Here is a 13,887-nt window from a genome sequence, read left to right as displayed (position 1 = left end):
ATATCTAAAGTACATTGTCAACATGTAGTATCTCAGGATTGTATAGAGGCACTATTAGATGTCCCTTATGTCTCCTCTAGACTATCTTTTCCTTCCAGTGACATTATTATCAAAGTCTGTCCTTGAGCAAACTGTGAATGTTGTCATGAATCCTTTCTGTGTGCTCCTCTGGGCCATAATAGTTACTTCTTTAAGAACAGAAAGGAGACTCAGGACTTGGCCAATTTGGTGTCAGTTCTCTGTGCTTTCATTTTGGTAGCTATGAAGAGGGTTTGCTTTCCACCCACCTGGATGCTCTGTTGATAATGTTCTGTTGAGGTAATCAACACACTTGAGCGAATGCTTGTTCCACAGCTGCCCCTTTCTGATTGTGGGCATGCATTTGACTGTTTACAGTAGATAGTTCATGAGAAAACACACCTGAGTTGCTTCTACTATTCTGCAGTGTTTCCCAAGAACATTCAGAGCCCTTTATAAAAAGCAGAATGTTTTATGTGTGAGATGGTCACTGAATTTAATCAAGAAAGTCCACTTGAAAGGAATTACATAACAAAACAGTTTCTGCTGTTATAATAGGATATAGACAAATGCATATACTGTTTCTTTTTAAAGTAGTTTCATTTATTCAAATAGTTATTAATCAGAGGAAACTGATTTTGTTGTGGTAAGTTTAAATAGAGATTTTAGAAGTTCTAGTTTGTGTTGATCAAAGCTGTAAAATACAGGTAGAAAGTCTCTGTCCACTGATGGTGGTGCTGAGATTTCTAGTAGATTTCTTTTCTTCCTGGTTATTTCCCAAATGCAAAGCAAGAATCAAATTGCAGGATTGTAACATTTTGTAATGAACTTGAAGTATTTAACAAACCTAAAGTCACAGCTTTGCTGTCATAATAAAACATTTCAGGCTGTTCATTTCTTGTGACAAGGAATCCAACCCATTTCACCAAATTTGGCCTGTTTTTAAGTTCTATTTTCTATTGCCCTAGTTTTATTGGCTTTTTTTTTTTTTTTGGCCTTTATTACCTTGATCCAATGATATCAGTTTCCTATTATTATATATACTTTGTGCTCAGAATTGACTTAGGTTTCATGTGGTTTCTCTTTCCCTGAGTTTTATTTCTCATCTGAACAGATCGCATCTTTTTCTTGCTGTTCCATCTGCACAGTGTCACTCCTAAAGATGAGCTTCTTTATCCTGTGAGGCAGTGGAGGAAGCATGGAAGCCATTTGAGGAGCATTGCATTAACAGGTGTATTGTTGTAGTCATATGGTGGCAGTATCAAGGAAATTATAGGATGGGTTAGTATTAGAGTGTATCAATTTGTAAATCCCATGACTTCCTGTTTCATGGGTCATGAGTGTTGACGATGACAGTTCTTAGGAAAAAGGTGAAAAGTCTTTTGTAGTCTGATGGTATGTTTAATTCTTTAACATGTATTGATTGCTAACAACTCCTGTCTCTCCCCAGCCTACCCCAGCTTTGTGCATAAGCACAATTTTGGACCCAGCTATTTGTACTTATTTATGCTTTTACACCTTCTTCCTTTCATAAAGATTTTAGCTGGTTTATGACTTGAGTTGAAACAAGGAAAAAAAAAGACGACCTGTTATGGTCTGTCCCCTGCCAACCAGAAGCTTCCTGTGGTGTCCAAACAGAATAGTTGCCTCAGTCTGTCAGCACTTCTGTCTTTGAAGGTGGTTTCTGCTTGAAAAGTGGTGACTATTAGCATAGCTTTTGGATAATTGCTTCTCTTCCTTTTTGGGGATACATTGTGTTTTTTTTTCCAGATACTTTCCTATTCTTGTTGACTTTGTTTTTCCAGAAGACTCAGCCTGTGGTTACAATGTTTCGGGTCCCCCTTTGAACTTTCTGTGGGATTACCCAATTCTGGGATACCCTCACCAGATCATCAGTGCTAAAGAGGGCAGAGGATCTTCTTGGTTAATAGAAAAGGCCATTTTGGAATGACTCTCTAAATCCAGAAACATCCAGACTTTTCCTTCAGTACTTTTTTTCTGTTTGGGGTAGCAGTACTTTTTTCTGCTTGGGAGGGAGGGGCCATTGGGAGGGCTTGTGTTTAAGGGGTTCGGAAACAGGGGATTTAAGTGTGTCTTTTGTGTTTTCAAGGCACTAACACCACTCCCGTCTGTATTTAAATGCTGTCCCCAGGTTACGACTATGGCTATGTCTGCGTGGAGTTTTCACTCTTGGAAGATGCCATCGGATGCATGGAGGCCAACCAGGTTGCTTTATACTTCGGTCAAATGATGCTGAAAGGATATATTTTTCATGAGTGGGGAGGGAGGGCTTCAAATGATCAAACTTTGGAAAGGTACCAGAAATCTATATTTAGAGCATTCCACATTCTAACCAAGAGAAACTTTAAAAGAGGCTGAGGAAGTTTCTCTAGAAAATTTAATGGGCACAGAGTATATTTTAGAAATGCATTCAGTTGTCATTGGATCATATTCCAAAGACAGTAGGTGGAAAAAAATGACAGGTCTGGGGTTCTTCCCTTCAGAGTGTGACTGAGCTTGGGATCCAGATGCAAAAAAACGATCCTCCTTGTCTGTGATCTCAAGGAACTTCCTGGCACAGGAATTTTAGGTCAGTACTTAATACCCAGACCTCGGGTGAAGACTACCAGTGGCAAGTCCTGTGGCAGTCAGGTCCGGCCTGCATGTGCTACTTTTGCAAGACAGCCGTTGGGGAAAGGAGACCGGTTGACTGTAGGGGTCTTTTGCATTCATCACTGTTCTTTACAGATTGGAGTTCCGTACGCGAGTTCTTAGCTGCATTATAGTTTGAGCTGGTGAATCGAAATCTGTACTTACCTTATGTTTGAAACACCTAGAGATATTTAGCTTGCCACATAGGACTCTCATCTGGGTCTTTAAACCCTGCCTGATAGTTTTGGGAGGAAATATGAAATGGATAGAATTCTTCTTGTCATCATATTTCCTTGGGAAAGTTGTTTTCTTTGTGATGTCTTAGTTCCTCCATCTGTGAAGTGGGAGAAAGAAGTGCTATAATTTGATTTTTATATACCCACTGCCTGTGCGTAACACTGTGATTTCAATATACCCAGAATCTTAAAAGAAGGCTCTGCCAGGGCATACTAGTATTGCATGAGAACTCTTCTCTTTCATAGCCTAATGCCCTCTCATCAGCTTTGTTCCATTCAGCATGGCTCATTACACTTCACTTTTTCCCTTCTTTGACCATATTCTCCCCTTATGTCAATGAGGATGACATAACTCTAAATCTTTTGGGATCAAGAAGTAATTAGAAGAAACCTGACGTATCTATTCCTGTTGTTAGTAATGTAAATACTGCTAGATCCTTAGACAATAAGTGGATTAGGGCTGTATCCCTTTGACAGAGTTCCTTTTTGATTTGTCCATTATTGAGCTGGTCATTTAACAGATGCTAATTATGTGCTAGAAAATGCTACCTGCCAATATTTGGAGAGAAGAACAAAAGTCCTAGTCTGTATACTTATGGTTGATTCCATTCTAACAATCTGTGCTAATTTGAGAACATTCATTTAACCCATAAGCATTTTGTTTTTATCAGTGAGTAACTTTTAAATCCTTTGCCACTGTAAGTGGTAGAAACAGAACTGGCAAGCCATGGCAGTTTGCCGTTTCTTTTGTGCCATTCTCCCAACTGTGTGTTTCTCCTAGAGGAGTGTTACTTTTCATCATAGCTGATTAATCTGAAAAAATAACAATATTGTGTCTTAACTGCCTCTTCCCTCTATCTCTACCCCAAATCCTATCTATCTAAAGTATCCAGCCTCCTAAAGAGTGATGTCATGTAAAACTAGGGTAGGCTTCTTTAAAAATAAGGATTATCCTAATGCTGGATTTCTGTTAGAGCCACATCTGGAAAAATGTTCATTTACTTACATAAGCAGTGTCAAGGGGCTGAGGCCTATAGACATCTCTCCCCCCACCTTTCCCACACATTCTTTGAACACTGTTAGGCCTCCTAAATCCTGCATGAATGACCCTTGCCCAGTGAATGGTACACCAGAATAAAACAAGAGCAAGGCCAGAATTTTTTAGATGTGAAATAGATTGTTTTAATGGGTAGCCATCCTCATGCTTAGGGTACCATACGTTACTCTGTGCAGGAGAACAAGTAAGAGACAGCCTCTGTCTTCTAAGAGCTTATAATCTCAGGCTAAGAAAGATGACAGAGATTATATAGTATTTATGAATTCCATAGAGTGTCCTCTCAGCAAACTCTAAATTTCTGTCGTAACATTTTCAGTGTTCACTAGAGTTATTTCTTAATAAGACATGGCTATATTCTTATCCAGATGACCCCATTTCCTAGATTTTTATTCTCTCCTTGTTGTGGGCAGAGGTCACTCTGCTAATACTGCCATGTAGTAGAGTCTTCTCGCTGAACTGCTTAGACTTCATGATGTGATCAGTATCCTTTTTTTAATAACCTTTACCACAACTCAGGGCTTCCCTGATAGCTCAGTTGGTAAAGAATCTGCTTTCAATATGGGAGAACTGGGTTTGATCCCTGGGTTGGGAATATCCCCTGGAGATGGGAAAGGCTACCTACTCCAGTATTCTGGCCTAGAGAATCCCATGGATTGTATAGTCCATGGGGTCGCAAAAAGTCAGACAGGACTGAGTGACTTTCATTTTCACTTCACCATGATTCAGATGCGTACAGATCATTTTGATAAGAAAAAGAAGAGTGTAGGTTTTGTGGTCAGATGTTAATGTTACTTCCTAGCTGGGTTGTCTCTGGCAGATTTCTTAAATCTCCCTTGGCCTCAGTTCCCTCTGTTACTTGGACCTCAGGGGACTCTGGAGCAGATTCAGTGAAATCTTCGTTCACAAGTGCCTGCTGTGTACCAAGTACCTTTCTGGATGTTGGAGGTGTTGCAGTAAACAAGACACATATAGCTTCTGTTTTAGTTACAGAAGTCAGAGCATGCACAAGTAGACAAATTTAATACATGGTAGTGCTAAATGCTATTAAGATACTGAAGCAGGGTATTAAGAGAATGCATATGAGGGTAGTTTTAGACGAAATGGTTAGGGAAACTTCTTGAAGGATAACATGGCATTTCAGTAGTGACTCTTGGTGAATAATGTACACAGAATACTTACCATAGTGTCTGGTATCTAGTAAGCATTTGAAACTAGACTGTCATCTTATCCTCCTTTTCCTCTTCTTCATGTCAAATAATTTCCAACCATATTTTGGGAAAAAAATTTCATATATGGATATTCTTTAAGGTAACAGATGTGGAGTAAGCTCCCAGGGACATAGCAGTTCATAATCTTATGAGAGCCCTAAGAATGTGGGGGAAGAAGTCCTTAGGGTAAGGAGGAAGTGTTTGTGAAGGATGTCTATTCATCTCTTCTCCTTCCTTCCGAGTTTTATGTATAGACCAAATCAGTATGGATTCTGAGTCACTATCTTCAGGGCACCTCTGAGTAGTCTGTATGTATGCTTCTGAGGAGGTTTCTATGAGATGGTTTGGACTGAATTTTTTATAACTCTTTGCTATCTGACTCAGTGTGAAATGTCTTACTTTTCATAGACTGATACTTACAGGTCTGGGGGAAGGGGATAAAGAAGCCTTCTGCTAGCTTGCTTTCTCAGGTATTGTGGTGTATGTGTACATATGAGGTTGTTCAGGATGATGACTGAGGCTGCTCCAGCTCTTTCCCAGTGCCTCAATGGAAACGTCAAACCAACAGGATGCTCTGCAGCAATACTGACCATGGTGGCCAAGGGGACTTATCAGGGCAGCTCTTAGCCAATAGCCGTCTGTCTGGGAAAATAACTTCCCACAGAGGTCTGTCAGCTCCTACCATCTCTGTAGGAGAACCGGAAAGCCAGCAAACACTGTGAAGTGCGGAGCGTTTTATACCGTCCCCCCCGGGAAAGGTATTTCTAGCAGTATCATAAGCCCTCGGCTTGCTTTATTGTCCAAGTCCCTGGGGATTGAGGGTGACTGTTACCTCCTTTCACTGTGTGTGCCATTGCACTGGGACCTGGGGAGGTGAGTAAGAAGCATTGTGGTAGAATATCTGTGTCAGTGGTTGCCCAGTTACACTCGCCCTCTCAAACCATTGTCATTTGGTCTGCAGCATTTTATTCTCTCAAATTTGCAGGTTGATGTTTGGTGACTATTTCTGTTCAACCAAACAGTTGCTAAAATGCCCTTATAGGGCTCTGGGAGAAGTTATTTCTGGAGTTTTTACTCAACTTTCCTAGCTTCGGTGGCCTTCTTTAGCCAGAGATGACTTGGCTACATGACAGTACCAGCCTAATTTTGTAAAGTACAAGGAAAAGAATGCTGTCATCATCTAACATGAAAATTCCTTAAGACACTGGCTTATGCTAGTACGTGGGATGAAGGCTATAGAATACATGAAGTTTTATGAGTGTTTTTTTGTGTCAACAAACTTAAGAGAGTTTGAGCTTTTGTAGATACCAGAATAGCCAGGGTGTTTCTGAAGGTATTTGAAGGAAGCTAAATCTTAAGTGGAATCTGTTCCCTGAAATGAGATGAATAGGAAAAGCGTATGTTTTGGGGGATGGGAAGACTGTTCTGAGACCATGATGGAAAAAATGAGCAAAAACCCAGTTTTTTGAAAATCTTTTTTGGTTGGTAGCAATATTGTATGAAACATTTTAATACTTAAATTGTGTGCTTTCCAGGTAACAAAAAAAATAAGTCTTCATAAATTCCTGCAAGGCTGTGATGTTGCCTAAACCCTCATGCTTAAACGACTTCACTGAAGAGAATGTGGCATTCTGGCCAGAGCTCAACTGTATAACTTGTGGCTTGAGTCATGTCATTCTTTTGTAAACCGACAGTTATTGAAGATTCCCCCTCTTTGGAGAGTTGAGGTATTCAAGGAAATCGAAAATGATTCTAAGGACTAGTGACCTAGTTATGCAGTTTGGTTATCTGTCCAGTGATTTGAGTCTTGGCTGGGCACCAGCGATACATCATAGTAGTTAAATACACGGACTCTTTGCTCCATCTGACCTGCTCAGTGGATAAATACACGGACTCTGGAGGCAGACTGCTTGGGGTTGTTTCCTAGCTCTGTCACCTTCTACTGTGTAACTTGGGCAAGTGGCCTAACACAGCATCTCTGTGCCTTAGTGTTCTGTCATCCTTCTAGGGATTAAATGAGTTAATGCATGTAAGGTGGTTAGAACTGAGCCTGGCATGCAGTGAACATTGAGTGTTTATTTGTTATTAACACGACAGCTTCTCATCTGACTGCAACATGTAAGTCCTGAAGTTGCAGCAACTCCAGTCTTGGCTTCATGGCGTATATGGTTAAAAAAGGATTTGGGGGCAGTGCCCAGGGGATTATTTTTACATCAGCAGTGCTTCTCATTTAGCCTGTTGACTGGGACTGATTTTCAGCCTACTGCTTCCAGATCTCTCTAGGAGTTTCTACTGCCTCAATGTTCAAATCACCAGTTCTTTCGAGAGAAAGAGCAAGAAACGTACTTCCGTGGAGCATGAAGTATAGTGAGGCCACAATGGAAATCTAACCTGTGACTTTAAAACCCTAAACTCTGATAACTAGCCCCTGGCTTTGCCATATCTCAGATTTTCTCCAATTATTGTAAAAGGTACTCTAAATTGGATTCAATTTAGTGTTCTTGAATTTGAGAAGTAAACACTTATCATTTGGCAGTTTTAAGATGAATTTCTAATGTATCTTCTATGATGAAGTTTATAATTATTTTTCTTATACATATTTCATGGTTCATTTCTGTGGATTGAAGTAATTTAGTTCCTAATTTGTTCTAAATTGGAAATGTGCATATATGTTTTAACCTTGTACTTTTGACATTGTCCTATTTCGTTCAGCTTGTAATTTTAGTTAATGTTTGACTTTTTATAAAAATGAGATTGTGCAAAGTGCTAATTTTGGAACTTGATTGAAGACAGTTACTGAAAAGCAGAATATGTATAATTCTAATTACGTAGTTCAGGGATTACACAGAGGCACAGACTCTCTGTGGTCTTGGTTATAGCTTTGGTTTATGACTTTGTAAACGTCCAAACAGCATAGTGTTAGGAGCACAGACAGGTTTAAGATTCCAACTTCATCACTTCCTAGCTGTTTTGTGATTTCTAAAGCTCAGTTTCCTGTCCATAAAATGGAGGAATAATCACAGTACCTACCTCAGAGCAGTTGTGAGATTTCAACATGTAGTGTCTGTGAAGCACCTGGTGCATACTCAGTAGTACAGAGTGATTCTATAACACTGAACTGTACTTGGTTGCCTGGCTTTTTCTTGGCTGCTAATCCACCTCCTGGGACTCAGAGATGCCTAAAAAGTGGCATTGCTTTGAGTGGCATCCAGTTCGTGCGGTGTTGTCAGTGTCTCCTCCATGAAACTTAGGTGTCTGGACTGAAAGTAAAAGAAGCTGGGTAGCACCTGTCATGACAGCCTCTGAGGGACAAGTGCACAGGCATGTGAGGGCAGAGGACCACGGCCATTCCAGCATCCCACAGTGGAAGCCCTTATTTCTGAATCTAGCAATGCTGGTAGTTTTAGGACGTACTTAGGCTGCAGCTGGCATCAAATGTTTATTAGGTGTCTTCTCCACTCAAGTTGACCTTGGAGGTTATTACGCATCTTTGTGTCTCATTCTCCACAGGGCTAAGGGTTCAGGTGTTGACATTCTGCTGTCTCGCTCATTTGTATATGAGCTAGATACATAAATATGTACCTGTTTAATATGTATTATGTATAATATATATACAGTTCTTGTTAAGAGTATCGATGTGACTTTGGTAGTCATGGATAAACATCCATGTTAATAATTATCTTTAATCTCACATGGTGACATTAGTGGTGCTAATATTGTATACCAGTGTTTATTTTACTAGAATCTATGACCAAATGAAATTTGTATTTTGTCTGTATAAATGCTGTTTCAAAAGAAAAATATAAAGAAGAAAAAGAAGTATTATCATGAAAAGCAGATAATTGGTTTAGTTCAGTCGCTCAGTCGTGTCCAACTCTTTGCGACCCCGTGAATCACAGCATGCCAGACCTCCCTGTCCATCACCAACTCCCAGAGTCTAACCAAACTCAACGTCCATTGAGTCTGTGATGCCATTCAGCCATTTCATCTCCTCTGTCATCCCCTTCTCCTCCTGCCCCCAATCCTTCCCAGCATCAGGGTCTTTTCCAATGAGTCAACTCTTTGCATGAGATGGCCAAAGTATTGGAGTTTCAGCTTCAACATCAGTCCTTCCAGTGAACACCCGGGACTGATCTCCTTTAGGATGGACGGGTTGGATCTTCTTGCAGTCCAAGGGACTCTCAAGAGTCTTCTCCAACACCACAGCTCAAAAGCATTAATTCTTCGGCGCTCAGCTTTCTTCACAGTCCAACTCTTATATCCATACATGACTACTGGAAAAACCATAGCCTTGACTAGACGGACCTTTGTTGGCAAAGTAATGTCTCTGCTTTTGAATATGCTATCTAGGTTGGTCATAACTCTCCTTCTAAGGAGTGTCTTTTAATTTCATGGCTGCAATCACCATCTGCAGTGATTTTGGAGCCCCCCAAAATAAAGTGTGACACTTTCCCCATCTATTTCCCATGAAGTGATGGGACCAGATGCCATGATCTTAGTTTTCTGAATGTTGAGCTTTAAGCCAACTTTTTCACTCTCCTCTTTCACTTTCATCAAGAGGCTTTTGAGTTCCTCTTCACTTTCTGCCATAAGGGTTGTGTCATCTGCATATCTGAGGTTATTGATATTTCTCCTGGCAATCTTGATTCCAGCTTGTGCTTCATCCAGCCCAGCGTTTCTCATGATGTACTCTTCATATAAGTTAAATAAGCAGGGTGACAATATATAGCCTTGACGTACTCCTTTTCCTATTTGGAACCAGTCTGTTGTTCCATGTCCGGTTCTAACTGTTGCTTCCTGACTTGCATACAGGTTTCTCAAGAGGCAGGTCAGGTGGTCTGGTATTCCCATCTCTTTCAGAATTTTCCACAGTTTATAGTGATCCACAGAGTCAAAGGCTTTGGCATAGTGAGAATTGGTTACCAGGCACTTAAAGAGGGGGAAAGCAAGAGGGAAGAGTAAGTGACTGCTAATGGGTAATAGGGTCTCTTTTTGAGGTGGTAAAAAGGTGCTAGTATTAGATGGTGGTGATGGTTGACCAACCTTGTGAATATACTAAAACTCGTTGAATTGTACCAGGTACTATGAAAAAGTGAATTTTATGGTATATGAAGTTTTCAGAAAAAGTCTTTAAACTTTGCTTGGAAATTAGTTCAGGCTCCCAGCCTGATAGGAAAGAATCCAGGTCTAAAATAAAATACAGATTCACTTATCCCCCCCTCAAAAAAGGTAGTCTGTCAGTTTGTCTGAAAGCTAGAGATTTAAAACTTTGATCTTAAAATGTATGAAGAATTTCTTTGTTATTGCTATCTACATACCACAGAAGAACATTTAAGCTTAAAGTCTGAAAGGTGATGAATGGAATTGGTAACAAGCCACATTTGAAGCGGACATTTGAAATGGCTGTTAGGCTTGTGCACTCAATATAGTCAAGTGGGCATTCTTTTTTAGTATCCACACAGAAATAAAGGGAAAGGGAATTCCTTAGTGGTCCAGTGGTTAGAACTTGGCATTTTCACTGCTGAGGATGCAGGTTCGTTCCCTGGTCCAGGAACTAAGATCCCACAAGCCATGCAAAAAAAACCCCAAAAGGCCTTTTGGAAAAAAAATTTTTTTTAAGGTGATAATCCTTTAACTAGATGCTTTGTAGGTACCAATGTGGATCTTTCTTGGTTTCCTGGAATTGTTAACCAAAGCTCAAAATTGAGGTGGGGGTAGAGAAGCCGAATCACTGGTGAGGCTATGCCCTCCCTGTATGTATACATATATCTTTCTCAGAGGCTTCCTTTTGGCAATATTGACACTGTGGCTGTCATCTTTGACCTCTAGTACCAGAGGAATACAGAGGTCCTTTTTTTCTTTCAAGGAAAAAACTTATTATTTTCATAATTCAAGTATCATAAAATTCATCCATTTTAAGTATAATTCAGTGATTTTTAGTAAATTTATCAAGTCATGCAACCATAATCATTAAGATTCCTATTCAGGGATACATTTAAATTAGAAATAAAATTATTTCAGACTTAAAGATAAGTTGCAAAAACAATACAAAGAATTCCTGTGTGCTTTGTACCCAGATTCCCAAAATGTTAACATTTTACCACATTTGAATGCATAGATTTTTTAATGTTTCCCTGGTGGCTCAGATGGTAAAGAATCTGTCCACAATGCCAGAGACCCAGGTTCAGTCCCTGGGTCGGGAAGATCCCCTGGAGAAGGGCATGGCAACCCACTCCGCTGTTCTTACCTGGAGAATTCCATGAACAGAAGAGCCTGGCAGGCTACAGTCTATAGGCTTTCAAAGAATCCCAACTGAGTGATTTGCACTTTTCTCTTGAAGAGGCATCACTGAACTTAACCTTCCTGTCACACTCCCTCACTTGGTGGTTAGAGGTAGTCTTTGGTTGGGGAGAGTAATATGTAAAGTTTTGGTGGGTTGAGTATTGCTTTGTAAGGTGATAAGGGCTTAAGATATGTTGTCTGTGCTTCCAAGAGGGTTCCCTGCTGGGCAGGACTGAGCTTGGGCTTTAGATTTGGAGGATGGGAAATAGGGCCAGATTCAAACTTGCACTCCTGCACACTGTAAGGTTTTTGAAGGTCTTGAAAAACAAAAGAAAAAGAACAAATGTTTTCCCTCATGAGAGAGCTGGCATTTTTTTTTTCAAACTTTAAGCTTTTTATTTTGTTTTGGGGTACAGCTGATTAACAGTGTTGTGGTAGTTTCAGGTGAACAGCGAAGGGACCCAGCCATACATATACATGTATCCATTCTCCCCCAGACTCCCATCCCATCCAAACTGGCACATAACATTGAACCAAGTTCATGTGCTATACCATAGGTCTTTATTGGTTATCCATTTTGAATATAGCAATGTGTACATGACCTTCCCCAACTCCCTAACTATCCCTTCCCTTCGGGGAGCCATAAGCTTATTTTTCTAAGTCTGTGAGTCTCTTTCTGTTTTGTAAGCAAGTTCATTTGTATCATTTCTTTTTAGATTCCACACATAAAGGATGTCATGTGTACTTTCCTTCTCTAACTTACTTCACTTGGTAGGAGACTCTCGTGGTCCATCCATGTTGCTGCAAATGGCATTATTTTATTCCTTTTAATGGCTGAGTAATATTCCATTGTGTGTATGTACCACATCTTTATTCATTCCTCTGTCAGTGGACATGTAGCTTGCTTCTGTGTATTGGCTACTGTAAACAGAGCTACAATGAACATTGGGGTGCATATATCCTTTCAGATTATGTTTTCCTCCAGATATATGCCCAGGAGTGGGATTGCAGGGTTATATGGTAGGAGAGCTGGCATTTGGATGCCTGATACACAAAGAGGGACTGTATGCTAGTTAGCATTAGACCAAAAAGCAGCAGTTACTACTCAAAAAACCAGAAAGTTGAGAATTCCTTGAACGGATTGTATTTCACTCTCATTTTTCCAGGGATAATTTAAAATGTGAGAGCTGATTTTCATAGCTCTTGGTTATAGTGTATTAAACATTGGAAGTCTTTGGATCAACTTTTCATTTGACTTTATTTTGAAAGGTTTCATGGAGCCTTCTACCTGGAGTCAGCATGTCGAAGTAGTTAAAGAGTTTCAAAGTAAAAGATTCATATATTGTATATACTTTATTTTAATACCATTTTATTGTAAATGGGACATACCATGCTATGAAAGCTGTTGGTCTGTCTGGAGTCCCATTGGATATATCAGAAGCAACTCATTTTAGCTTTGGTTAGGGTGGTGAATACTGAGCACTTCTATGCCTAAGACCCTGGACTAGGTGGTGTACGCCTATTAATGAATGAAATGGATATGTCTCCATATAGTCTAGTAGTAGGAGGCTGTTTAAGCATGTTTTATTTTCAAGACTTCTCATTTTGGAATAATCGCAGACTTTAAAGGGGGTACAAAAATAGTAGAAGACCAGTACTCTTCACTCCAACATTTCATAGTGTAGTCGTCAAAATCATTGTTAGCATAGATATAATATTATCTAATATAAAGAGCTTTTCAGATTTTGCCAGTCATCCCCTAATATCATTTTTCTGGCTTGAGATGCAGTCCAGGATCACATGTTGTATTGAGTTGTGGTATGTCCTTTTATGGGGCTTCCCTGATGGCTCAGCGGTAAAGAATCCTGCAGTGCAGGAGACACAGGAGACATGGGTTCGAACCCTGAGACAGGAAGATCCCCTGGAGGAGGAAATGGCTACCTACTCCAGTATTCTTGCCTGAAAAATCCCATGGACCGAGGAACCTGGCAGGCTACAGTCTAAAGGGTTGCAAAGACTCCGACACAACTGAGCAACTTCACACGTCTCCTTTTACTCTCTGTGGCAGCTCCTTAGTCTTCCTTTGCTCTCATGGCCTTGACACTTCAGAAAGGTACTGACAGTTATTTTGTAGGACTTTTCTCAGTTTGCATTTGTCTGTTTTCTTGTGATTAAAGTCAGGTTATGCATTTTCAGCAAAAATACCCCAGGAGTGATGTGTGTCTTTTCCTATATGTCATCAGATAGCACGTGATTTTGTTCTATTACTAGAGATACTAACGACCACTAAGGTGGTGTTTGCAGCTTTCACCACTGTAAAGTTACTATTTGAGGTATAATTAACTTATTAATTATAATTAGTAACTTTTGTGAGGATATACTTTGAGATTATATAAATATCCTATTTCTTAGCATGCCTTTTTCACTTAATTTT

The 13,887-nt window shown here is 39.9% G+C and overlaps 1 protein-coding gene across 4 annotated transcripts in view; it reads left to right on the top strand.

Annotated features, from left to right (window-relative positions):
- Positions 1-13,887, top strand: part of RBM6 (RNA binding motif protein 6) — an 83,221-nt gene that overhangs the window by 36,487 nt on the left and 32,847 nt on the right. For 3 of the 4 annotated variants that reach the window (XM_018067180.1, XM_018067181.1, XM_013973591.2), the window contains one exon: positions 2,171-2,244. The exons of the other annotated variant lie outside the window; for it this stretch is intronic. In XM_018067180.1, coding sequence (XP_017922669.1) covers positions 2,171-2,244 — 74 coding nt within the window. The remainder of the gene's footprint in view (positions 1-2,170; positions 2,245-13,887) is intronic. 4 annotated transcript variants of the gene reach the window in all.

This window comes from Capra hircus, chromosome 22, assembly GCF_001704415.2.
Source record: "Capra hircus breed San Clemente chromosome 22, ASM170441v1, whole genome shotgun sequence".
Classification (NCBI taxonomy): Eukaryota; Metazoa; Chordata; class Mammalia; order Artiodactyla; family Bovidae; genus Capra; species Capra hircus.
Note: the sequence above shows the minus strand (reverse complement) of the source record. Positions and strands in the feature narration are given on the sequence as shown.